This window comes from Oryctolagus cuniculus, chromosome 17, assembly GCF_051225735.1.
Source record: "Oryctolagus cuniculus isolate XC-2025 breed Fujian yellow rabbit chromosome 17, ASM5122573v1, whole genome shotgun sequence".
Lineage (NCBI taxonomy): Eukaryota > Metazoa > Chordata > Mammalia > Lagomorpha > Leporidae > Oryctolagus > Oryctolagus cuniculus.
Genome location: NC_142883.1, coordinates 39014233 through 39042119, shown reverse-complemented (window position 1 = coordinate 39042119; position 27887 = coordinate 39014233). Strand labels below are relative to the sequence as shown.

Here is a 27887-nt window from a genome sequence, read left to right as displayed (position 1 = left end):
GGGACAGAATCCGGCGCCCCAACCGGGACTAGAACCCGGTGTGCCGGCGCCGCTAGGCGGAGGATTAGCCTAGTGAGCCGCGGCGCCGGCCAATAAATAAATCTTAAAAAAAAAAGAGAGAGAGATCTTCCATTTGTTGGTTTACTCCCTAAATGGCCACAATTTTGGGGGCTGGGCCAGGTAGAAGCCAGGAGACTGGAACTCCATCCAGGTCTCCCACATGGGTGGCAGGAACACAATAACTTGAGCCATCACCCACTAATTTCCCAGGCTCATTGGCAGAAAGCTGGTTTGGAAGCAGAAAATCCAGGACTGGACGGCAGTGTTGCAAGTGGCAGCCTAACCTGCTGCTCCACAACCATGGCCCCTGTAGTAAGATGTTAACAGATCACGTGGCATACAGTTATTACACACTCTGTACTTGTTTAAATTGGAAGATTTTTTTTTTTTTTTTGGACAGGCAGAGTGGACAGTGAGAGAGAGAGACAGAGAGAAGGGTCTTCCTTTTTCCGTTGGTTCACCCCCCAAGTAGCCACTATGGCTGGTGCGTTGTGGCCAGCGTGCTGCGCCAATCCAAAGCCAGGAGCCAGGCAGAGAGATAGATGGAAAGAGATCTTCCAGCTGCTGGTTCACTCTCCAGATGCCCTCAACAGCCAGGGATGGGCCAAGCCAAAGTTGAGAGACTGGAGCTCAGTCCTCGTCTCCCACATGGGTTTTGTGGGCTCAAGTACTTGAACCATCATCTGCTGCCTCCTAGGGTGTGCATTAGCTGGAAATTGGATTGGAAGCCAGAGTAGTCAGGACTGAAAGCAAGAACTCCAAGTGTGAGATGCAGACATCTCAAAGGTGACTTAACCTGCTGCCTTTACCTTCTTTTTTAAGAGGAAGTTTGAGAAGCTATCACAGCAAACAACTTTTTTCTTTTTTTTTTTTTAAGTTTAAATGATTGGTTTAATGATGAGATTGTCTTCAGAGGTGTGCAAGGAGAAGAAAAGTAACAAAATGTGGTAATATATTTAGGACTAGCTCCATCAAGAGGATGATCCCATCCTAGTTCTGAAGCGACAAGGAGCCTGAATTGGCCTTAGCCAATCACCAGGAGATGTCTCTGTAGGTAAAGGAATACAGACACTCCCTCAGCTGTGGCCTGGCAGAACCAGATTGAAGGGATAAAAACCGTGATCTTTCTGACATCTAACCCTCTGAGTTTATTCAGAAATAAATTTTATGTTAATACAGTTCAGGGCAGTCTGTTTATGAGAACAGTTAGGAAAAAAAAAAATACAAACCAGTACAGAATGACTCTGGAATGTAGGCCAAATGGAGGATTTTGCCACACTCCAAAGGAGAAGCAGGACACAGAGTAGAGGGTGAAGAAGTTTTTATACAAAAAAACAGTGTTGGCCGGCGCCGCGGCTCACTAGGCTAATCCTCCACCTTGCAGCTCCAGCACACCGGGTTCTAGTCCCAGTCGGGGTGCCGGATTCTGTCCCAGTTGCCCCTCTTCCAAGCCAGCTCTCTGCTGTGGCCAGGGAGTGCAGTGGAGGATGGCCCAAGTGCTTGGGCCCTGCACCCCATGGGAGACCAGGATAAGTACCTGGCTCCTGCCATTGGATCAGTGTGGTGCGCCGGCCGCAGCGCGTCAGCTGCAGCGGCCATTGGAGGGTGAACCAACGGCAAAGGAAGACCTTTCTCTCTGTCTCTCTCTCTCTCACTGTCCACTCTGCCTGTCAAAAAAAAAAAAAAAAGTAACAGTGTAAGGTCGCCACAAAACACACTGGGACACTGGAGTTAAGGGAAAGATTTATTGTCAGATAGGGGAAGCCTGACCGGTGGGGGTGGGGGTCGGGGTGTCGGGGAGAGGGCAAGAGAGTAAGGGAAAGATCAGGAGAGAGCACTCTGGAGATCAGAGAGTGTGCTGGAAACAGGTCCTGTTAAACCTTTGCCAGGGTCAGAGAAGCAGGAGCATCGAATCCCATTAGGGTGGGGGTGGAGCTGACACCTGTTGTTGGGCCCTCTGGTCCCCTGGGTTCCAGCAATGGCCACCAGGACTAGAGCCTAGGATGGTGTCCAGGACATAGATCACCCCACAGATAAGATGACACCATTTTACTAGCATTCCCCCTTTTTGGCTAACAACTCTTGTATCTTAGTTATTTCATCAAACCAGTTGTGTTATCCATAATAGTAAGGTTTTGTAGAAAAATTTAGAATTCTAAGTACAACCAGCTTTGTTATTCTTAGTCTCCACCAATTCCAAGTCTCAAATTCAAATCTAATGAGCTATTGTCATAGATCTTTAACTTTGCCTATTGTCTAAAAACAATATAATTGCCTTCATCTTCTTAGTCCTCACTATTACAGTGTTGAAGATGATTCTCCACACTGACCTCTTCGAAATCTCTAAAAGTAGATATTCACTCACTGAATGGAAGCCTTTTCCCTCGCAGATTCTAATTTTATGAAAGCATCAAGTCCATCCAACAAATAGTTACTGAGTACTTGTTATGCGCAAGGCACTGCACTAGGTGCTTGGAGGGAAATCAAGATGTGTAAGTGCCCGTCCTTAAGGAGCTCACAGTCTACAGGAAACAGAAGTATGTACACATCTACTTGAGGACAGGAAGTACATATATGGTAGGCCAAGGATTCAATGGTTCTCCACCCTAGCGGCACATTAGAATCGTCTGGGCAACACTGATGCCTAAACTTTAGCGCAGAGACGCTAATTTAGTTGGTCTCATGGTCTCTTATCTGACCTGAAGCTGTTCTTGTTGTTGATCCACTCCTCAGATGCCAAGGCTTGGCCAGGTTGAAGCAAAGAGTCCAGATCTCCCTTCAGGTCTCCAACATGGGTGGCAGAGACCCAAAATTTGAGCCATCACCTGCTGCCTCCCAGAGTACACATTAGCAAGAAGTCAGATCAGAAGCAGAGGCGGGACTACATTTCAGACACCCAGATGTGGGAGGTGGGTATTCCAAATGGCAGCTTAACCTTGCTGTGCCACGACAGCTCCCCCTAGTCACTGGGAGGTAATTCTAGTTAGTAGCCAGGGGTAAGATCTAGACATGGGTCTTCTAAACTTTATCCTGGTTGAACGGTTTAATCAGATCAAGAACTGACAAAGATGGTTCCAAATTCAGTATTTAAAATAATTATTTAATAATTATTTACTAAGGCCAGCACTGTGGCACAGCTGGTTAATGCCCTGGCCTAAAGCACCAGCATCCCATATGGGCGCCGGTTCTAGTCCCTGCTGCTCCACTTCTGATCCAGCTCTCTGCTATGGCCTGAGAAAGCAGTGGAAGATGGCCCAAGTGCTTGGGCCCCTGCACCCACATGGGAGACCTGGAAGAAGTTCCTGGCTCCTGGCTCCTGGCTTTGGATTGGCACAGCTCTGGCCATTGCGGCCAATTGGGGAGTGAACCATCGGATGGAAGACTCTCTCTCTTTCTCTCTCTCTCTCTCTCTCTGCCTCTCCTCTCTCTGTGTAACTCTGACTTTCAAATAAATAAATAAATCTTTTAAAAAATCAATTACTTTGTCCAAAATTAGATAATGCATGCTTATAGGCTTATGACTAAAATGTAGCATTTCCCTGTCCCTCCCATATATCCCTTATCCTTGTCTACTTTTAACTTATTTTGCAGAACTCACACATCTCCCTAAGTCAGAATGCTAATACACTGGTATATTTTGCTTTATCAAACACTAATTAATTGCTGAACTTTACTTCTTCCTACCCAAAAGTCACCTTAATCCCCCAAGGAAAGGTAAAAAGGAGGAAAAGCTAAATAACTGCAGTGGCATAGGCAGGGGGAAGGTTTTCTGTCCAGTCCCTGTCTAGGACAGCTGCCTCCAGGTTCAGACTGGCCCCTCTGGCAGGCTCAGGCAGTTCAGAGTGGCAGCTCGGAGGATCCTACAAGCCTGCTTGAGGGGCTTTTCTGAAATTGCAACCAAAAGAATGTTTCCACTCTCCCAGATTCAAGCTCCTTGGCATGAATCAAGCACTTTTCTAAAGTTAAAAACAGTCTGGAAATGGGAGTATTTCCCAAGAAACTTAAAAATCGTTATCATGAAAGATTGTATTGGAGAGCACAGGATTGGCTCAGTTGTTTTTGGAGCTAAGAGAAAGGAAACTTTGGTTTCATTTCTAACAAAAGCAGATATAATAAGTTATTACATAGATTTTTGCAAGAACAGAACAATTCTGGCACAATTTGAAATGAGTTTGGAGCATCAAGATATTTTCTAAAACTATAGAGTGGCCCAAGAAGAGCGACTGAGAGTTTAATTTAGAGGACCAGTGGGGGCTTCACTGAGGAGGTGGGCATTTGAACAAAACCTTGATTGGTGGAGTAAGGATTTCAAAGGTGGAAGAAAGCACAGGAAAGGGCTTAAAGCCTGAGAAAAAGGCACAGGCAGAGGCCAGGAACCAGGATTGTGTATTGGCAGTGTAGGTGGTCGAGTTGCCATCCAGGCTTCCTGTGAGCTCTGAGAGTTTGATTATAAAATTAACATCAGCTCATAGGGGGGAGATCAGAGATGTGCAAAGGCCCCTTAAAGACCCAGACGATTTTCCAGGGCAGCAGCAGGGTGCAGATTAGCTGAGTGTATTAACCTAAGTAGAGAATGGGTATGAGCTAAGTATGTCTGTGTGTTTGGGAGCAAATGGGAAGATCAACCTGGAAATTTTAGAAGTCAGGAGAGAAAGGATTTTATCTGAGGCAGTGAATGTCAGACTGTTGCAATATCTATACAATAAAGTTGCAATTATCTCTGAGATAAGCATATTTCCATCACAAGGACTAGATTGGTCAGGTCACCTTTAGCTTTCCAAATTTGCTTTAGCTCATAAACCTTACTGTCTAGTCCTTGTGATGGAAATATCATTTTAGAGATGATTACAATCTTATTTTATAGATTTTACAGTAGTCTAATGTAGCCTGAAGACTCCTTGCATTTGAATTGGAGTCCCAGCAGTTCTTACTGCAAGAGTATGCTCACAGAATTGACTTCCTATGGGACTAGCAAAAGCACCAGCCCACTTGTTATTGCAGTCCGGACTGTATGTTAACAGGGTGGCATTTTCATTCACACACTGGTCTTTTGTGATCTTGCTTCACATAAAATCGCCCCCAAGAGACTGGTCTATACTTGGTATAAAGAAGATACCAAGTTCTGGACCCATAATATCCAATTACAAAGTGCCAGCCAAGGTGCTGCCATTGAGACACACAAAGTAACTAGCCTGAAGGGTACCCTACGACCACTCGTAAAGTAGGCCAATGAGGTGCACAGAAACAGTAGGAAATGGAGAAATGATAAAGGGTGTGGTTAGGAGAGCACGTCAGGGTGTACCACAGGAAGCCTTGAAAGTTGGTTTGGTTTGAAAGCTGTGGAGACTCACTGATAGTACATTAGCAGGGGGTTTCATAAAACCAGCTCTCTGGTTGACAGGCTGAAAGCTCGAGTGGACTAGAGAAAACTGGAGGCCAGGAACCAATGATAAGTCTGTTGTAATCGTACAGGATAGAGAAGTGCTCTAGGAGAACAGGAGGCAGCCCCAAAGAGTCAATCCCAAGAGACATTTCTATGGCCCCAGGCATTAGGGATGTGCTTTGATTTCCTTACTTGCAATAGTAAAAAGGAGTAGTTGCCGCTTGTCTGGGAGAAGGGGCTCTGTGCTTTCTGGCCTCCTGTATTATTTATAATAATTTTCAGAAACCTGCCCCCTTTCATAAAGCAGATAGAGGTGTTTAATGGCTTTTGAGGCAAAGCAGAGCTGGTGGAATTCCTCTGACAGGCGTTGCTCTGGACTAAGTCCAAACACAATGTTCCTATGTAGGCCTGAAAACTGTTGCACGCTGTCTAAAATGATGTGTTCGCCCTGAACACCAGCAGCCTGGCTGAACACCACCTCGGTTGCACTGTGGGTCTCAGTTAATTCCATCGCTCTTAGCAGCGCAAGCTTATAGCGTGCTCTGTCCTCCTCTCTCCTGCACAGAATTGCTACATCTTTGGGGAGATAGCCACACTGGAACAAGCCGTGACATCTTTCCGCCACGTAATTCGCTATTTGTTCTACTGTCAGGTCCGCCTTTGTCTCACACACCCCGGGCAGAGCGTGTGCACCCAGTGCCTCCCCGCAGGCAGCTTCCCTGAACAGTGCCAACGTGTGTGGAGACATGTTGGAGGGAGGGTTCTCTGTGATCCTCTTCATTGCTCCTTTCATGACCTTCGCTATTTCTTGAGCACAGTGGATCCCATTGGTGATTGTTTTCCGAGGAAACTGAGCAGGTGGAGGAGGGAGGCCATTGACATCCGAGTGACGGACTTGGAAAGGGTCCAGAAAAATCCAGAGAATCCCATGGTGAAGGTCTTCATTTCCAGCCCCTCTCACTCTTGGATGGGTGATGCTCCTGGCCTTCGAGTACCAATCTCCATATTTACTGCAGAAATTCTCAGTCTCGTCCATCACTATGTGCTTAATCTTTGGAAACTCCCCTTGCATGAAGGTTTTCCGGGTCACAGCCAGGCAGGCGGTCTGGTGGCTGTAAGGGTGAAAGAGAGAACAGTTTCAGGTGTATATACACAGAGAGCACCAGCACTTATTACTGTCTGCATTAGATGATTCAGGCGTATATGCACAGAGAACACCAGCACTTATTACTGTCTGCATTAGACTGAGGGGCCAATTCTCTTCTGCAGCTGAGTCATCGATTCTCTGGTGTGAATACCAAAAACGTTGCCCCACTTCTAGGTTACCTGACAGACAGAATGCGTGACTTTACACCGTACTCTTTGGGGTTATGTTGTTAAATCTGCATGTGACACTTTCTACGTGAACCCAGGTAGGAGACTTTGTTTTTTTATTTTTTTTTCTATCACTAGTCCATTTCAGCTGCTTGACAATCCTTGAAGACAAGCTTTTTGAAGGAAATCTCAAGTGTAACTTAGATTTGTTATTACCGTTTCTTTCCTTTCTGTCCTTTTTAGAACTGGAGAGCAATCAGCTAGTGGCATATTGTAACTTTTGCATGTGAAAGAGGAAGGTGCCTCTAACATAAATCCTATTTTTCCACATACTTGTGGTGCAAAACCAGAAACTTCTTTAGGTTTTAGTAAGGGGAACATCAAAAGATTACTGAGTTCCAAGACATGTCAGGTAGGGTAACAAATGTATGGGGCTCTGCCTCTTTCAGCTCAGTTTTTCCTTATAGTGTATTGTAGCAAATCTGATTGTTTCTTGCCCTTCTCTAATTTTGATCCAAGTAGTATCACTCATTCCCATAGATTCTCTGATTTCCTACTCACAGTTCCTGGGTTTTACTATTTATATTCTTCCCTTCTAGTTTGGAATGCATGGATACTCTTACGGGCACTAAGTCTATCACTCTCCCCTTAGGGGTTCAATAGGTACTTGTTGAATTAGCCTTTTGACTAATTTATTATTAATTAGCCTTTTGATTATTTTTAGCTTACCTGTAAAGCTTACTAAAGAACACAGTCCTTAACATGACTGATAGGATCCTTCATCATCTGGCATCTGCCACCTTTTTGACATCACCACCTTCCATATGCTGGCACTCCCTCACTTCTCTACTCACATCTACAATTCTAGCTCTGTACCTTTTTTTTTTTTTTCAAGATTTTATTTATTTATTTGAAAGGTAGAGTTACAGACAGTGAGAGGGAGAGACAGAAAGGTCTTCCTTCCATTGGTTCACTCCCCAGATGGCCAGGAGCCAGGTGCTTCCTCCTGGTCTCCCATGCAGGTGCAGGGGCCCAAGGACGTGGGCCATCTTCTACTGCTTTCCCAGGCCATAGCAGAGAGCTGGATTGGAAGAGGGACAGCCGGGACTAGAACCGATACCTATTTGGGATGCCAGTGCCGCAGGCAGAGGATTAACCTGCTGTGCCACTGAGCCGGCCCCTGGCTCTGTACCTTTGAACTTGCTGCGCCCTTTGCCTAAAAACTCTTCCTGTTTTATTCACTTCTGGTGACTTAAGGGTGTGCCGGGGGGTCTCCTTCACCAGGGAATATTTGGTTGACCGCCATGCAGCCTCGTTTAAGATAAACATATCTCTATTATTAAACTATTTACACAACATTCACATTTTTATTTTTTTAGTATGTTCTCCCCCAACACTCCACACAGTATCTAGTATATATATAAACGATGCTGAAAAAGAGCTGCTGGATAAATAAACAGACCAACAAAGTCAAAATGAATTTGCCAAAGTGTATAGCAACCTATTAATTTTACTAAATTGAAAACTAGAGATTTAAACCAGAATTAGACTGGCATGTTTTCTAAAATTATTGATGCAGAACAAGTCAAACAATGAAAATATTTTAAAAACAAAATCAAAGTGTATTTAAAGTTCCTGCTAACTACTGTGTCTAGTTAGCTGAAATAGTCTGATTTTAAAACATCAAGTATTAAGTAAAAATACATTTAAAGCATAATGGGTTCACTTATTTCTGCTTTTCTTACATTTAAGGCTACTGATTGTGGGAAAAATTGTTTCTTGTTCTACAAATTGAAGGTTTTGTCTGCTTGGTTTATTTCTAAGTTTTTTTTTTGTTTGTTTTTGTGTTTTGTTTGTTTGTTTGTTTGTTTGACAGGCAGAGTGGACAGAGAGAGAGAGAGAGAGAGAGAGAGAGAAAGGTCTTCCTTTGCCGTTGGTTCACCCTCCAGTGGCCGCCGTGGCCGGCGCACTGCACTGATCTGATGGCAGGAGCCAGGTGCTTCTCCTGGTCTCCCATGGGGTGCAGGGCCCAAGGACTTGGGCCATCCTCCACTGCACTCCCTGGCCACAGCAGAGAGCTGGCCTGGAAGAGGGGCAACCGGGACAGAATCCGGCGCCCCGACCAGGACTAGAACCCGGTGTGCCGGCGCCGCAAGGCAGAGGACTAGCCTAGTGAGCCGCGGCGCTGGCCTATTTCTAAATTTAAGCTTTACAATAAATGGAGTATCCATTTGCCAACTCCCTGATCACTTGGAATCATGTATATAGTTTGGGCTTTTGCATTTATGAAGCTAAGGCATTTGTAACTCAAAATAAAAACAGAAATTACTCTTGTGACACTGTAGAAAAAGACCAAATACACATTAGTTGGTAGAACTCTTACATTACAAAATCCCTTAGGAAGTCACTTTCGCAAACATATAGGATCTCTTTTGGTCTGCAGTGGAACAAGTCCCTAATTTTCTCCAAGGTCTTTATGGCTAGTGCAGTCTTCCTGGTTCCTGGAAAGCAGTGGATGAACAATTCCCGGGTCTCCTGAAGGCTCTGGGAAAGCACCTCACACTGCTCAGCTATAAGTAGGTTGAAAAATTCACAGCCCAGCTGGTCGCTCAGGAGAGATCTAGAACACAGCGAGACCACCACAAGGGCCTGCAACAAGTCTTCCATGTCATCCTCAGTAGCAAGCTGGTAGGACTGGGGGTAGTGCACAGAGCCATCCCCAGGTCCACACCACGTGCCGGCCAGCTGAATCAGCCTTGGGATGATACCCACTTTCCCTGGGTAGCCGCCAACACTTTGCAGTTTCCGCTTTAAATGAAGAGCCACGTTCCAGGCATATTCACGACCGCCAGCCCAGCTGGGGTCTATTAGGACTGTGTAGAGTACCAGGGGGCTATGAAGTGCTATTAGGAGAGCATCGCACAGGACTCTGTCCTCTTTCCTCAAGCCAACATCACCAGCCCAGCTCCTGGAAAATACCACGATCCCCTGAGAGTAAGGATACGTCTGTGTCTTCATAAGGTCCTCCAGTCCTTTGTGATCTGAGAAGAGCTTCTTACAGAAGGATTCTGGCTTAAATTGTATCGTTTTCTGTGTCACTGGAAATTCAAGGAATACGATTAAGTTACCAAAACTGAATGTGTATGGTGAGGAGTCCTGCAACATTGGGGGGAGAGCTGATCCCATCCATGAACTACAGGCTTCCTGGTCTGCAAAGAGAGACTCCTCATCACACCCCAGACCTGTGGCTAGAAGGCGTTCCAGCACAGGGGAAAGTTGTCAGGGAGGGGTTTTCACAGAACCGCCCCCACAGCATCCTCCCTCAACCCGGGTGGCCCATTAGTACTGGAAGGCACTCCTGCCTGTTACAGACGTTTGGTGAACCCTGATGCTTTTGGGAAACTAAGAGATTTCCTTTAGAATAATGATTCTTAACAATTGTGTTCCCCTCTCCGACTCCCTGGACATTTGGCAATTGACACAACTTGAGAGGTGCTGCTGGCATTGAGCAGATAAAGGTCAGGAATGCCACTAAGCATCCTCTAACTCACAGGGCACTCTCGTCCCAACAGAAAGTGATCTGCCAAAATGCCACTAGTCGTGAGGTTAAGGAACCCTTAACTAACCCTTAACTGATCGAGAAGGAGTCCAGGTCACCCCATGGCTCCTACTGCAATGAAAGCCAGCGGACAGTTCTCTTGTGCTGGAGACCTAAGGAATTCCCAGCACCCCCATATTTGGAGACTAAGAGCCACATGTGAGTGGAAGCCCCAAAGCACGTGAAGTACAGTGGGATTTGATGATGGGGAAACAAGAGCCAGACGTACGTATTATTTCAGGACTGCTACGTCTGATTAAATCCCACCTTTGACTTTCTGATGTAAGGAGACGGACTAATTGCTACCAATTCCTCTCAATTTAATTTTGGAAAACGAATAGTTTCTTCAGCTGCAATCAAGAGGGAATACCTGGAAACAAATGTCGCTGCAAAGCACCCTTAAACTCCAGGACTTTTGTGGGACACACTGGGCTCCTGAAAGCAGACGAAGCTGGCGACTTCAGGTGAGCATTGGAGTCTGTGACCAAATTGCAAGGAGCTAAACAATTACATAGAAAGTAGTTTCAGACAAAAGAAATAAATAAACAGTGGAAATAATTCTTTCATCGCCCTTCCTGCTGGAGATGTATGATGTAGATAGTGCCTAGCTGATGTCACATCTACTGTGCCTCAGTTTACCTGTCAGGGAATTCCTGCAGGGCTCATGCATATTCTAACTCACTGCACCATGTCCCCTCCCAAGGAAAGGGGGAGATGATGCTCCCTAAGGCTCCTCCCATCTCAAATAGTATGATTCCAGGTCATCTCTAAGAAGAAAGGGCTTCTAGTAGGGGTCAGCAAAGGCATAGCATAATATTCTTTTTCAAAATGTATTTGAGAGGCCGGCGCTATGGCGCAGTAGGTTAATCCTCCGCCTGCGGCACTGGCATCCCATAAGGGCACTGGTTCCAGTCCCGGCTGCTTCACTTCCGATCCAGTCTCTGCTGTGGCCTGGGAAGATGGCCCAAGTGCTTGGGCCCCTGCTTCTGCGTGGGAGACCAGAGGAGGCTCCTGGCTCCTGGCTTCAGATCGGCACAGCTCTGGCCAGTTGGGGAATAAACCAGTGGATGGAAGACCTCTCTCTCTCTCTCTCTCTTACTGCAACTCTGCCTCTCAAACAAATAAATAAATTCTTAAAAGAAATGTATTTGAGTGGCAGATAGAGCTCCCATCTGTACCGCTACTCTCCAAATGCTTGTAAAGGCCAGGACAAGGCCTAGCTGAAGACAGGAGCCTGGAATTCAGCCCAGGTCTCCCACATGGTGGCAGGGACCCAACCATTCAGGCCATCATCTACTGCCTTCCATGGTCTGTATTAGCAAGAAGCTGGAATCAGGAGTAAGGGCTAGGAACAGAAACCAGGCGCCTCAATATGTGTTGAGAGCATCCCAACTCCTAAGCCAAACACTTGCCCCAAGCATAATATTTTTATGGGGCCAGTGCTGTGGTATAGTGGGTAAAGCTGCCACCTGCGATGCTGGCATCTCATATGGGCACTGGTTTGTGTCACAACTGTACTACTTCCTAGCCAGCTCCCTGCTAATGCACCTGAGAAAAGCAGCAGAAGATGGCCCAAGTGTTTGGGCTTCTGCCACCCAGGTGGGAGACCTGAATGAAGCTCTTGGCTCCTGGCTTCAGCCTGGCCCAGTCCTGGCTCTTGCGGCCATTTGGGGAGTTAACCAGCGGGTGGAAGCTCTCTCTCTCTCTCTAAATATGACTTTCAAATAAAAATAATCTTAAACAGAAATAAATGTTATAGTTTTTTTAAGTCCCCATCCAAGGTTAGAATCAAAAGCAGTAGGATTGGGGCCACCACTGTGGCGTAGCAGGTAAGGCTGCAGCCTGCGATGCCAGCATCTCATATGGGCTCCAGTTTGAGACCCGGCTGTTCCCCTTCCGATCCAGCTCTCTGCTATGGCCTGGGAAAGCAGTAGAAGATGGCCCAAGTCCTTGGGCCCCTGCACCCACGTGGGAGACCCAGAAGAAGCTTCTGGCTCCTGTCTTTGGATTGGTGCAGCTCCAGCCATTGCAGCCATCTAGGGAGTGAACCAGTGGATGGGAGACCTCTCTCTCCCTCTCTCTCTGCCTTTGCCTCTCTGCAACTCTGCCCTTCCAATAAATAAATAAATCTTTAAAAAAATAAACTGAAACAAGGAGCCTACCTTCTTAGCCAATTCTAAAAAATGCAGAAGCTATTGAAAAAAAAAAAAAGCTGTAGGATCTCTAGTTTGACAAGGCAGGATGAGGTTGGGGGAGAAATTCAAACAAATTTAAGATAAGAGAAAGAATAAACCAAAAAAATTCTGTAACTGCTCAAGCCTTGATCTAAGCTTCTTGTATCAATTTTGTACCATATTGATCATGAAGGCAAACTGATAAGCTTAGTTCAGCCTGTAAGTCCTATATGGATTGATTAGGAATCACCCAGGCTGATTCTGGGCAACACCGTGGGAGAAGGGAGAACACTAGGCATCCTCCCACCCACCCTTTCCCTGCCCTAGCAGCTAGCGCCTTTCTTATTTATTATTTCTTAAAGATTTACTTATTTATTTGAAAGTCAGAGTTAAAGAGAAGGAGAGAGACACAGAGAGAGACTAGCATTATCTCCTTTTGCTTCACTTTTCCCCACTTGGTGTTGCCACAAGACCGGTGGTTTAAGGTGTCCGCTTCTAATGTTACTGAAACAATTCATATTTATCGAAAAGGTTTCCCTTGAAAGAATTGGTGAAGAATTTGTTTTTTTAAAAAAGGTTTATGTGTTCATTTGCTTGAAAGGCAGGGTGATAGAGTGAGACAGAGCGACAGAGAAGAGACAGAGAAAGGTCCTCTGTCCGCTGCTTCACTCCCAAATGGCTGCAATAGCCAGGTCTGGTCATAGCCAGGATCCAGGAGCCAAGAGCTCCATCGTGGTCTCCCATGTGGGTGGCAGGAACCCATGTACTTGGGCCATCATCTACTACCTTCCCAGGCACATCAGCAGGAAGCTTGAGTGGAAGTGGAGAAGCCAGGTCTCCAACTGGCACTCCATTATGGTATGTGGGTGATATGTGGTAGCTTAACCCACTGCACCACAATGCTGGCCCCTGGAGAGTTATTTTTAAATCATGTTTTTTCACGTATCTTCTTTAGAGTTAAAGTATTCCTATTTAGACTGAGAATATCAGCCTGCAAATTTTTTTTCAAGAGGTCTTTACAGGCATAAGAGGAAAATTTCACTACTTCATGGCTGATGCCATATTGTAACTTTCCCAAAACAGACTGAAATCCAAGCACTTCTACACTTTAAGAGTTAAGATTCTTAGTCAATGGAACTAAAAATTTTAGAAAAAGAACTAAATAATAAGAAAGCATTTGTAAACAAAAACATATTTATGTTTATAACTAAATTATATGCACAATATTCTGGGAAAGGACTCAAGTGCTTGGGTCCCTGCCACCCTCGTGGGAGACCTGGAGATAGAGTTCTTGACTCCTGGCTTCAGCCTGGCCCAGCCTTGGCTATTGAGGAAATTCGGGGAGTGAACTAGCAGGTGGAAGATTCATTCTCTCTCTCTCTCTCTCTTTCTCTCTCTCTCTCTCTCTCCACACACACTCTGCTTTAGAAAGAAAATGAAATTAAATAAATAAAAATTTAAAAGATATGCACAAATACCCACACACAGCAGAACTGCAGAGAGGGGGTTGCTCTGTCCACTGTGCAATGACTTGGTCCCACTTTACCTGATGGAATATCCAGCATCATGAGCACCCAGTCCTCAGCCGTTAGCCTGGTGGCAGCGTTGTCCCTCATGACCCAGGAGTCCGGGGCCTCTGCAAACACTGCACAACAGAAGGGCTCTACCTGAACCACACAGACATAACCATACAGGACATCTTTTTGGTACACATTCAGGATTTTGGTAATGAAGTTAATCTTTGGCTTCTCATGGCAGAAGTGGAATGTAGGCAATTTTTCTATGCAGTTTTCTATTTCTTTTTTTAATAAGTCAGGATTCACTTTTTCTTTCTTACACCCAAACACTTCTTTGCTCTTATCATCAACCCCAATAATTAGGTATCCTCCTTGGGTGTTGGCAAATGCGGAAACATAATGAGGCAGCATTTCTTTAATCCGAGGAACAACCTTTTTGGTGGTGAACCTTTTAAATTCAACATGTGTTGACTCAGTAAAGTTAAGCTTCTCCTTATACATGAGCCTGTCTTTTTTAAAAACTTCTGAAGCAAGCATCTTCATATCTTCCTCTTCCTGAAGGTTGCTGTTGGGAGCCCTCGGAGGATGCAGCCTCCGTCTTCCTCTTTGGGCTGCATGCTGTTTCTCTCTCAGAAGCTCCAGGGCACTACTGGCACTCAAGTTGATGGCAGAAGTCACATCTCTCTGATACAAATTGGAGCGCAAGCTGCAAATCCTTAGAGGGAGGAGGCTGGAAACATCTGGGTTCCAGGACTTCACAAAAATCAAGAGCTCGTGCCCCTGCTGCATGTAGTCAAGGTATTTCTGTGAACCGAAAGGGAGGAGCTTTTGAAAAGAAGTTTCCAAATCATGCCCCAGCCCATGGCATTGGTAATTGTAGTTTTTATCGTGAATTTCAGCTTTGATCACACCCCCACCAGAATTTAGCAGTGCACATGTAGCCTTGATGATATTCAGATTCTCAGTTCTTTTCAAACAGCTGTTGGTCATTTTCTTCCTATTCTCTTCTCCAAAAGTCACTCTGCCCACTTCTACTACAAACTCAGGATAGAGTGTTTCCACACCAGTCTTGGGAATCTCCATCTTAGCAGCCTCACTGTGGGTTCCTAAAAGTAATCAGGACAAAAAAAAAAAAAATATATATATATATATAAGTAATCAGGACAGAAATATTGTTGAATTCCAGAGATGTCAATGTTTTATTGGGAACTATTAGTGATCAGAAATACATTTTAATATTGGAAATTGCCAAATACCCTTTACTTTTTCAGCAAAGGCATAGATAAAACTGAATGCTATCATGGAAAAAAGATTGCTGAAAATTTCAGCCATTGACCATTTAAAATCAGAAAACATCAACAGTGAGCCCAGATGTAGAGAGGGTGGGTTGGCACAGGAGCCACGGCAAGTCATTAGGGAATATGCAGAATTAGAAGTTGAATTCAAAGATGCTCCTGTTTATAATTCAAAGGGAAAGAAGGGAAGGCAGCAGAGAACCAAGGAGTGTTGAGTATATGTGTTGCAAAAGATCTTGCTATAAATCAACAAAAATGGTATTAAAAGCTTTATTCTACTCTTGAAAGAAAACCAGTTGATACCAAATGCAGAAATGTTTTTAGCTCTTCACACATTCTAATTTCTAAAAGTACGTGTCTTCACACACAAGAGTACTCCGAAAAGTTTGTGGGGGAAAAAAAAACAGAATTGAACGATAAGTTTATTTGGGTGCAAAACTTTTTTTGAAGCCCACGGGTAGTGTTTCCATAAAATGCATTTTCCCGTGACCTATTGAAGACCCCTCGACATAGGGGTAATGTGGGAGCAGAAGTTTTCCTTCCCTCTAAGAGTTCTGCCCTGCACTGCAGGGGCTTCCGAGACTTGGATGAGAACTGATGTTCTTGAGGCACAGTCATGAAGCTGTGGTCAGCTTTCCCTTTGCTTCATAGACCAGAGAATAAGCACCCTACCCTGAAATTTGGCCTCCGAAGCACTTCAGAGTTAGCTGTCAAACAAAAAGTTACTGAGTCAACCAAAATTATTCTTCTGGGGGAAGAGAGCCCATCTCTGCGTGACTGCACGGCACAGGGCGCTGCGGACGTTGTTGGTGCTGAGAGGGAGAGTGCAGGCATCCAGCCGGGCACGGACTCTCGCACGCACGCTGGCGGCTCTAGGCTGCCTTCTCAGCACCGGCAAGCACATCAGAATCCCCCTAAGGTACGGTGTTCCCGTTTCTCAGCCTCCCCGACTGGTGCGTGTAAACGTGGTGTTTTATGGCTCCTTAGAGAAATTTCTTATGACATTTTAGTTATATCATGGAACCACAGAAGTGTTGAAAGGGACTTTAAAGATTTTCCAGTCTGATATTTATCCAATTCCCAAATCCCTCCCACAATATTCTTAACTTCCAACAAATTACTGTTCACCAACGGTTTGAGCATCTCCAGCGACTGGTAACACTTTATCTCTCCCAGTGTGGAGTCCCTTTGATTTTCCCACAGCTCTGTTGAAATGACTTTCTTACTCTCAGCTGCAGTTTGTCTCCCCATTACTTCCATGAACAAAACCCCTGGAACAAATCTAATTGATTTTGCACGAACAGACCCTGTAGTCTCATCACTCCTGATGATCACTGATAATACTTGGATGCTGATAACTCTGATAAAAAATTTTTTTCCTGGGAATATTCTTACCACACTTCTCAGAACTCCTCACTCAGCTCCTTCACAACTTTCTCCTTTAGCTACTCTAACTAGGCCCTTCGTTCTCTGAGACACAAGCTGCTCCTAAAATAAGATGAATGAGATTTTTAAAAAGTTTTTTTTTACCTGATGCTCTTGTATTTCCTCTGGTGCTTCAGTCCCGCATCTGGCTTTGGTCTGAGTGTGGGCCCTTCTAGGACAGCCCTGTTGCCCTTTGATATCAGCTTGGGTGAAGCAGGAACTCTGCCAGTCCCCCAGTCTTCATAACATTCACCTCCTGAGGAAGGCTGATAAGGGCTCAGAGAGACTATGACAAGGCAGATGCGCAGGCCGGGGTCCAACCTCTGGAGTGAGTAAGGTCGTTGCAATGGGAAAGCTCAGAGCTTTTCTAGTGAGCAGCCAGAGTCACACTTACCACGTCTGGGAGAATGAGCATCAGGTCCATGCAACAGTCACTTCCTGGTTAATTTTGTTTGCAAAGCTCTACATTAATTTTTTTTTTTTTTTTTTTGACAGGCAGAGTGGACAGTAAGAGAGAGAGACAAAGGTCTTCCTTTGCCGTTGGTTCACCCTCCAATGGCTGCTGCGGCCAGCGCACCACCCTGATCCGAAGGCAGGAGCTTCTCCTGGTCTCCCATGGGGTGCAGGGCCCAAGCACTTGGGCCATCCTCCACTGCACTCCCTGGCCACAGCAGAGAGCTGGCCTGGAAGAAGGGCAACCGGGACAGAATCTGGTGCCCCTTCTGGGACTAGAACCTGGTGTGCCGGTGCCGCAGGTGGAGGATTAGCCTATTGAGCCGCGGCGCCAGCTCTACATTAATTTTTAATGAGACCTGTCCTGGGCCCAGTCTGAGCAATAGGAACTCATTTCATTGCATTCCAAGTTGCTCGTTCTATTCCATTTTTTTCTTTTGTCTACTCTTTCACTCTGCAGTTTTTGCAGTCTTTAACGTAAGTCCCAGCCTAGAAAAATGCTCAGAGATAAGCAGCTGGCTCTCCCAGGGTGGGAGCATTATAGGTGATTGTTCATTTATTTTCCTTTCCTTTGTTTAACTGTTTTGTATTTTTAAAAAAGGTCAACACTGACTGTTGTTTTTATAATAGAAAAAGTTAGTGGGGTGACTAGTTCACAGTAACATATTATATATTTTATCAAGAACCAGGAGACAAAAGCTTGATGACTCCAAAAATAAAGAAATAATGAGCTGAAAATGTTCATTACCTTGATTCAATCAGGACACATTGTATACCTGTATTGAAATATCACACTAAATTCCATAAATGTGTGCAATTATTATGTGTTCATCAAACATTTTAAAAAATTGGGGCAGCATTTGGCTTAGTGATGAAGATGCCACTTAGAACGTCCACACCCCACATCAGGAGGTACTTGGCTCCTGACTCCAATCTTCTTCAAATGGAAGCCTGGGGAAGCAGCTGTGATGGCTTGTGGGTTTCTGCCACCCATGTTGGATTGAGTTTCTATGTCCCAGCTTGGGGCATGGCCCAGCCCCAGCCATCACAGGCATTTGGAGAGTGAACCAGCAAATGGGAGCTTTATTTCTCTCTCTGTCTCCCTCTCAAATTAAAAAAAAGTGTTTTCACTAAAATATTCTTCACTTGATCTTAGCCAAAAGGCTGAGAAGTGATCAATAAAATATTCTTAAAAAACAATTAATGGTAAAAATAAATACATGGGAGACCGGCACTGTGGTGCAGCAGGTTAAATTCCTGGCCTGGGCTGGTGCCACAGCTCACTAGGCTAATTCTCCACCTGCGGCGCCGGCACACCGGGTTCTAGTCATGGTCGGGGCGTCGGATTCTGTCCCAGTTGCCCCTCTTCCAGGCCAACTCTCTGATGTGGCCCTGGAGTGCAGTGGAGGATGGCCCAGGTCCCTGGGCCCTGCACCTGCATGGGAGACCAGGAGAAGCACCTGGCTCCTGGCTTCAGATTGGCATAGTGCACTGGCCGTGGTGGCCATTTGGGGGTGAACCAACGGAAGGAAGACCTTTCTCTCTCTCTCTCTCACTGTCTAACTCTGTATAAAAAAAAAAAATAAATAAATCCCTGGCCTGAAGTGCCTGCACACCATATGGGCACCAGTTTGAGACCCGGCTGCTGCACTTCCAGTCCAGCTCTCTGCTGTGGCCTGGGAAAGCAGTAGAAGATGGCCCAAGTCCTCGGGTCCCTGCACCCGCATGGGAGACCCTGAAGAAGCTCCTGGCTCCTGGCTTTGGATCGGCACAGCTCCAGCCGTTGCAGAGACCTCTCTTCTCTCTCTCTCTCTCTCTCTCTCTCTCTCTCTGCCTCTTCTCTCTCTGGGTAACTTTGACTTTCAAATAAATAAATAAATATTTTAAAAAATAAAATATACATGGGAGTCAATTATCTCAATTGGGTATGCTCCCTAAACTGGCTCAAGTTTCTTGTTGTAGGCCACTATTATTATCACAATTATTAGGAAACTGTAATGTTGTTTTATAAGGAAAAACAGTGTTTGCTGGCATGATTAAATCAAGGATCTGGGAGAATAGCTGGTGGGTACTAAAACCCAATCACGTGTGTTTTCCTAAGAGAAAGAGAGATTTAATTTACACACATCAGGAGAAGTGGTGTGGTTGTCGAGGAGGAGATCAGAGTGACGTGGACACAGGTGAAGGAATGTTGGCCACCACCAGAAGCTGGAAGACAGAAGAAAATGCTCGCCTAGAACTTCTGGAAGGCACATGGCTCCACCAACGCCTGGGGTTCAGCCTGTGACACTGATGTTGATCTTATAGCCATCAAAAACTATGAAAGAATGCGTTTATGGTGTTTCGAGCCGCCAAGTTTGTGGTGATTTGTTACAGCGGCCACAGGGAGCTGATCCACTTCTCTCTGTCCCAATCAAAGTAACGAACAGTTGTGTGGGTTTTTTTTAGAAAACTTTTCTCAGTTGTGTGTTTGTATTTCAGTTTGTTTATGACACCTGTAAGTAGTTCTCGGTGTGTCATTTTTCTTGTTAATTTGTATATTTATTTTTTTCAAATGCAGTGAGGCACAGAGATAAAAGAGACAGACAGATCTTCCATCTACTGATTTATTCCCCAGATGCCCACAACAGCCAGGGTTAAGCCAGGCCAAAGCCAGGAGCTGAAAACTTGACCTACATCTCCCACCTGAGACCCAAGCACTTAAACCACCACCTGCTGATCCCCAGGGTGCACATTAGCAGGAAGCTGGAATCAGAAGTAGAGTTGGGACTCAAACCCAAACACTCTTGACATGGGATGTGGGTGCCCCGGGTGGTGTGCTAACCAAAAGGCCCTCCACGTATGGTCTCGTTTTGTTTGTTAACAGAGGCTACTGCCCCTACAAAGTTCTGCTTTACTGGCATTACTCTTTGTACCTGTTCGACTGAATGGAGTTTCTAGGATGGGAAGCAGAACAGACACTAAGATGTGTCATCAGCACAGCACAGTCAGCTCCAAAGCCTGCTTTCAGCTTCCACTTTTATCCTTACCAGCTCTTGTCACTCCTGTCCAATCTCGCTTTAGTCCTACTGTCTGCCTTCATTCTCAGCCTCATTTTCACACTGAAATCCCCCTGATATTATTTACTTTTAGATGAATAAAAATGACCAAAACTTGCCAGAAATCTGCTTCTTAGATGCCCGGGGCCATGTTGTGTGCTCAATCCACTCCATGCATCCGGAAGTTATGTGGCCACTAAGTGAAAGGGCTGGGGCCAGAAAATGGGTCTGATTTACATATTCCTCCTCCTTTCACTGCCTCTCAAGTTTGGGATTCCGGATTGCCAGAGAGCTTTCAAAATCAGAAGTCTCCCGAAGTACCTCCCCTTGTGCTTCCCAGTCAGCAGGAAGAACATCATTTGGGCAGGGAACTGGGGACTGGATTGGTATCCCCGTTACTCTTCTGCAGAGCCTTATGGGGGATTAAGCCAGAAGGGGGATGGGCATCACATGGAAGATGAACAAGAGGAATTTCCTTTCCTTCTTCAAAGCTCCTTGGTTAAGTTCTGGGTATGAATTAGATTGTGAGGCCAGGGGAGGCCTCCTCTTGGCTTTTATATCTCTTTGATATTTTAATCTCTTGTTTTCTGACACAAAACAGTTTGAAATCAGAAGCTTGCTCCGTGCATTTTCCTAGTCTTGGGAGAGTTACCTGGCCATGCTGTTGATGACTAGCTAGGAACCATAACCCCATTTATTTAAGATGTGCTCTAAGCACTTTACTAAGTACTTAGTTTACCAGGAATGAAAGCTCTGCTATAGCCTGTATGCTCACCAAGCACAAACTGCCAAACACCAGTCAAAGGAGAAAGGGGGTCTCTTGACCTGCCAATAACTCCATCTCACCCTGAATTCTTTTAAAATATTTATGTATTTATTATTATTATTTTAATATTTATTTGAGAGGTAGAATTACAGAGAGAGGGAGAGACAGAGAAATCTTCCATGTACTGGTTCACTCCTCAAATGGCCACAACAGCCAGAGCTGGGCTGATCCAAAGCCAGGAGCCAGGAGCTTCTTCTGGGCCTCTCATACAGTGCAGGAACCCAAGCCTCTTCTACTGCTTTCCCAGGCCATAGCAGAGAGCTAGAATGGAAATAGAGCAGCTGGGACAGTAAATGGCACCTATGTGAGATGCTGGTGCCACAGGTGGAGGCTTAGCCCACTACACCGCAGCGCTGGCCCCCTTTACTTATTTTATTTGAAAGGCAGAGTTATGGTGGGTGGGGGAGATCTTCCATCCACTGGTTCACTCCTCAGATGGCTGCAATAGGTGGAGCTGAGCCAGACCGAAGCCAAGAGCCAAGAACTTCATCCAGGTCTCCCATGTGGATGGTAGGGGCCCAAGGATTTGGATCATCAACTGCTGCCTTTCCTAGTGCATTAGGAGGGAGCTGGATTGCAAGAGTAGCAGTTGGGTCTGGAACTGGCACCCATATAGGATGCCAACCTCACAGGTGGTGGTTTAACCCTCTAGGCCACAATGCCAGCCAGCCTCAATCTGAATTAATTTTTTCTTTCTTTCCTTCCTTCCCTTTTTTTTTTTTTTGAAGATTTATTTATTTATTTGAAAGTCAGTGTTACACAGAGAGAGGAGAGGCATATAGAGAGAGAGGTCTTCCATCTGATGGTTCATTCCCCAATTGGATGCACCAGCTGTAGCTGTGTTGATCTGAAGCCAGGAGCCAGGAGTTTCTTCCAGGTCTCCCACACAGACGCAGGGGCCCAAGGACCTGGGCCATATTTACTGCTTTCCCAGGCCATAGCAGAGAGCTAGATTGGAAGTGGAGCAGCCGGGACTTGAACCAGTACTAATATGGGATGCTGGCACTGCAGGAGCCAGCTTTATCCCTTACACCACATCACCTGCCCTTGAATTCTTTCATAGAGGTGATTAGACTACTACAGATAACAGAGCGAACAAGAGCAACAGGCCTGCCTCCACCATACCACTACCTGACTCTGGGTAAGTTTCCTCACTTTCATTCTTGCATCTAGTTATTTTGGAGTACTTAGTTTGTTCCAATCTAGGCCTGCCACATTCTAGTTCTGAGATTAGGTTATGCTAACGTAAGCTTCAGAGCTCTCCTGGTTATATGGGAGATAAAAATGCCTTCCCCATGGTGCTTGACATGCAATGCCAGCTTTCATTCAATGATCAATTATTATACCCCACGGCTACACATCAAAATAAAACTGTCATTTAGTGATTGCTGCCTTTGGGCCAGATATGCAGCTTTCATTCTCTCATAACTACTTTTAAGACCTGCATTATTTTTACCATCTTAGAAACTCAGTTCATAGATATACAGCTGAAAGGTTGCACATCTAGTAAGCAGCAGAGCTAGAATTTGAACACTGGCCTGTCTGAATTCAAAGCCCATCTGTCTCACAGCCCTACTGTTAGCTGGAAGAATAAGACTCATGTACCATTCACAATTTATTTATTTTTATTTTTTATGATACTTTTTTTATTTAATAAATGTGAATTTACAAAGTGCAACTTTTGCATTGTTGTGGCTACCCCCTGCAATCTCCCTCCTACCCGCAGCCCTCCCATCTCCCACTCCCTCTCCCATCCCACTCTTCATCAGGTTTCATTTTCAATTATCTTTATATACAGAAGATCAACTTAGTATATACTAAGCAAAGTTTTTTTTTTTTTTTTTTTTTTTTTTTTTTTTTTTTTTGACAGGCAGAGTGGACAGTGAGAGAGAGAAACAGAGAGAAAGGTCTTCCTTTTGCTGTTGGTTCACCCTCCAATGGCCGCTGCGGCCGGCGCAACGCGCTGATCTGATGGCCGCTGATCTGATGGCAGGAGCCAGGTGCTTCTCCTGGTCTCCCATGGGGTGCAGGGCCCAAGCACTTGGGCCATCCTCCACTGCACTCCCTGGCCACAGCAGAGAGCTGGCCTGGAAGAGGGGCAACTGGGACAGAATCCGGTGCCCTGACCAGGACTAGAACCCGGTGCAGTGCGCCGGCCCAAGCAAAGGTTTCAACAGACTGCGACCACACACCTGCACAAGATACAGAGTACTGTTCAACTAGTAGTGTTATCGTTAACTCTCATAGTAAAACACATTATGGACAGAGATCCTACACAGAGAGCATGTGCCCAGTGACTCCCATTGTTGATTTAACAATTGACACTCTTGTTTATGACATCAGTAATCACCTGAGGCCCTTGCCATGAGCTGTCGAGGCTATGGAGGCCCCTTGAGTTCACCAACTCTGAACTTATTTAGTCAAGGCCATATCACAGTGGAGGTTCCTTCCTCCCTTCAGAGAAAGGTGCTTCCTTCTTTGATGGCCCGTTCTTTCTGCTGGGGTCTTGTTCACGGAGACCTTTCATTTAGGTTGTTTTTGCCACAGTGTCTTGGCTTTCCTTGCCTGTGAGACTATCATGGGCCTTTTAGCCAGATCGATCTGAATGCCCCAAGGGTTGATTCTGAGGCCGGAGTGCTGTTTAGGGCATTTGTTATTCTATGAGGCTGCTATGTGTCCTGCCCACCCCCCACCCCCACCCCGCCGCAGGCTCATTCTCTCCCTTTTAATTCTATCCTTCATTATTTGCAGACACTGGTCTTTTTATTTATTTATTTATTTTATTTTTGACAGGCAGAGTGGACAGTAAGAGAGAGAGACAGAGAGAAAGGTCTTCCTTTGCCGTTGGTTCACCCTCCAATGGATGCCGCGGCCGGCACGCTGCGGCCGGCGCACCACGCTGATCCGATGGCAGGAGCCAGGTAATTATCCTGGTCTCCCATGCGGTGCAGGACCCAAGCACTTGGGCCATCCTCCATTGCACTCCCTGGCCACAGCAGAGAGCTGGCCTGGAAGAGGGGCAACTGGGACAGAATCCGGCGCCCCGACCGGGACTAGAATCCGGTGTGCCGGCGCCGCAAGGTGGAGGATTAGCCTAGTGAGCCACGGCGCCGGCCTGCAGACACTGGTCTTATTTGTGAAATCTCTTCTACCCTTACTCTATCTTTTTGATCAATTATGTACTTAAACTTAACACTTTAACAAGTGAGATGGGTCTACCATTGGAGGTAAGTCCGAGTGAGCATGTGCCAACCTGTATATCTCCTCCCTCTCTTATTCCCACTCTTATATTTAACAGAGATCACTTTTCTGTTACTTTTGCCTAAGAATTATTGCGTATTAATTACAGAGTTCAACCAGTGGTATTAAGTAGAACAAAAAGAATAACAACAACAAAAATACTAAAAGAAATAAAATAGTAAGTTGTTCCTCAACAGTCAAGACAAGAGCTAATCATGTCATTGTTTCTCATGGTGTTCATTTCACTTCAACGGGTTTCCTTTTAGGTGCTCGGTTAGTTGTCATCGATCAGGGAGAACATATGATATTTGTCATTTTGGACTGGCTTATTTTACTCAGCATGATATTTTCCAGATTCCTCCATTTTGTTGTAAATGACCAGATTTCATTGTTTTTTTTTTTTTTTTTACTGCTGTATAGTATTCCATAGAGCGCATATCCCATAATTTCTTTATCCAGTCATCTGTTGATGGGCATTTAGGTTGATTCCATGTCTCAACTATTGTGAATTGAGCTGCAACAAACATTGAGGTGCAAACAGCTCTTTTTTTTTTTCCCATTTAATTCCATTTGGATAAATTCCAAGGAGTGGGATGGCTAGGTCCTGTGGTAGTGCTATATTCAGGTTTCTGAGGACTCTCCAAACTGTCTTCCATAGTGGCTTTACCAGTTTGCATTCTCACCAACAGTGGATTAGCGTCCCTTTTTCCCCACATCCTCGCCAGCATCTTTTGTTAGTTGATTTCTGTATGTGAGCCATTCTAACTGGAGTGAGGTGAAACCTCATTGTGGTTTTGATTTGCAATTCCCTGATTGCTAGGGAACCATTCACAATTTAAAGAAGGAAAACTGGATGGGTGTTGTGGCACAGTGGGTTAAGTCACCGCTTGGGATGCCTGCATCTCAAATCTGAGCACCTGGATCGAGTCCTGACTCTCTGCTGCTGATCTAGCTTGCTGCATCCTGGGAGACAGCAGGTAATGGCTCGAGTCCTTCGGCATAGCAACACTGCTGCTGTCGTTTCACTCTCCAGTTGTATGGAATAGCCAGGACTGGGCTAAGCTAAAACCATGAGCTAGAAACTCAATCCTGATCTCCCACTTGGGGGGAAAGGGACCAAGCCCATGGGCCATCTTCCACTGCCTTCCTAGGTGCATTAGTAGGGAGCATGATCTGAAGCAGAGCAGAGGGACTTGAAACAGCCCTCAGATATGGGATTGGATGGTGGCATTGCAAGCAGTGGCTTAATTTTCTGAGCCAGTCTCATCATCTTACAACCGCTCTATGAGGTAGATGCTTTTATTGTCCCCCCCCCCTTTTTTTTGACAGGCAGAGTGGAGAGTGAGAGAGAGAGACAGAGAGAAAGGTCTTCCTTTGCCGTTGGTTCACCCTCCAATGGCCGCTGCCCCTGGCGCACTGCGGCCGGCGCACCGCGCTGATCCGATGGCAGGAGCCAGGTGCTTCTCCTGGTCTCCCATGGGGTGCAGGGCCCAAGCACTTGGGCCATCCTCCACTGTACTCCCTGGCCACAGCAGAGAGCTGGCCTGGAAGAGGGGCAACCGGGACAGAATCCGGCACCCCGACCGGGACTAGAACCCTGTGTGCCGGCGCCGTAAGGCGGAGGATTAGCCTAGTGAGCCATGGCGCCAGCTTATTGTCCTTTTTTTTACAGATAGGGAAGCTGAAGAAGAGAGTTTAAGGATGCGTGCTACATGACCACTATATGTTAGAAGTGCATAAGCAACGTGCTGTGGGTATTCTGAAGAGTCAGAATAACTGCTGTGACAATCAGAATAGCATTCCTGGGGCCGGCACTGTGGTGTAGTAGGTTAAGCTTCCGCCTGCAGCACTGGCTTCCCATATGGGTGCTGGTTCGAGTACCAGCTACTCCACTTCTGATTCAGCTATCTGCTAATGTGTCTGGGAAAGCAGCAGCAGCAGATCTCCCCAGTGCTTGGGCCTCTGCACCCTCATGGGAGACTTGGAAGAAGCTCCTGGCTTCGATTTGGCCCAGCTTTGGCTGTTGCGGCCATTTGGGGAGTGAACCAGCAGCTGGAAGACCTCTATCTCTCTCTCTAACTCTGCCTCCCAAGTAAATTAAAAAAAAAAAAAAAATAGAGTTCCAAGTGGCATGACAGGTGAGCTGTAACCAGTAAGAATGCATGAGGTTGAGAGGGAGATGGACGGGGAAAGGATACATCAGGCAGAGGAAACAGGTCCTGCAGAGGTCCATTTTCTTCACGTCTCACATCCCTAAAGTCCAAGGGCGGTCCTGAATGGTCTGGTACGGAAGACACTCCACTTTCCTCCATTCTTCCCTTGCATTTCTTCATGTCCTTCTACCCATCCCTGACACTCCTCACAGTTCTCATGTGCCTGTCACATGCTACCTTTCCATTCCACTGCCAGTCCAACCTAAGCTCTTCTTAACTCACAACTGGACCTTCTCAATAGCTTCTCCAGTTTCACTCTCTGCCCCTCTCCAACCAGAACAAAGTTGCAGACTGAGTTTTCTAACAAGCAGCTCAGACCACATAACCGCTTGGCCTTTGAAATCTTCAGTTCTCCCACCTTCTCCAGAGTAGCCTGAACTTCACAGCCAGCTGTCACCCTCCGCACAGCTTTGCCTTGTCTTCCCCGTCTCCTTACATTCCCCTTCTGAAACACTAACACTGGTCCTAAAACTTTGGTGTGAATCAGACTCACTCCTGGGGCATTTATTTAAATACACACGCCTGACTGCAACTCTATACGATTCGGCAGATCTGCGTTGGGTCCCAGACACTTTGGAGTTTTTGTTGTTTGCTTTTTTCCTGTGCTGGAGGACATCCCGTCTGTCAGATTCCTCTGAGTGTTCTAACAGCATTTTTGAGATGTACCCCACCGATTGGATCAATTTTACCCAAATCTGGTAATTTTCCCTAAGCTTTTTCGGTTATTTCAAGAGCTTCAATGGCTCCTCCCAGAGTCTCCTTATTGTCAAATCCCAACGATTCTTCAAGATGAAATGCCAGCTTTCCCCGCAGGAAGTCTGTCCTGCTCGCCTTTGCGCTTCATTGCTGTTTAGCTGCACTTTTCTTGTGGCACCTTTTGCTTATTTAACAAATGTCCGAGCCGGCCGCCAGCCAAACGGATTCCCCCTGTAGAGAGAGGAACATCTTCACCAGTGAGTCTGCCCAGTCCCTACCCTTCAGCCAGAATCCGGGACCAGCGCAACGAATACTATGGGTTCGCGGAAATGAATCAACTGTTCCCCCTAAAAGTCCAGGGCACCCGCACACTATCATTGGCCCAGATGCCCTTCCCCAGCTGTGCAACGACAAGGCACTGGCAAAACTCCGCCTAAAACTGGTCCGGAGGTCCGAGAGCAGGGGAATCCTGGCTGGGAAACAGGTCAGAGTGTGGAACACCACCGGCCTGGAACAAGCGACGCAGGAGGTGCGTCTGCGATCCCGCCAGCTCCACCCCCGAGGTTCGCCTTGGCCTTCGATTGGCTGCTCCACAAGCCCAAGCCCGCCTCACGTTCTCCACGTGACCCACTAGCCTCCGTGGGATTGGCTATCC

At 46.0% G+C, this 27887-nt stretch overlaps 1 protein-coding gene and 1 pseudogene across 1 annotated transcript; both read right to left on the bottom strand.

Annotated features, from left to right (window-relative positions):
* Positions 1-1786: 1786 nt before the first annotated feature.
* Positions 1787-17010, bottom strand: SLFN14 (schlafen family member 14). The gene is made up of 5 exons (XM_008271128.5): positions 16872-17010; positions 14076-15152; positions 10726-10854; positions 9141-9855; positions 1787-6555 (listed from the first exon to the last, which is right to left on the bottom strand). Exons 2-5 carry the CDS (start codon positions 15127-15129, stop codon positions 5706-5708), a joined length of 2748 nt encoding a protein of 915 aa, XP_008269350.4. The 5' UTR covers positions 15130-15152; positions 16872-17010; the 3' UTR covers positions 1787-5705.
* Positions 17011-18240: 1230 nt separating this feature from the next.
* Positions 18241-18395, bottom strand: LOC127484574 (U2 spliceosomal RNA; annotated as a pseudogene).
* Positions 18396-27887: the final 9492 nt, after the last annotated feature.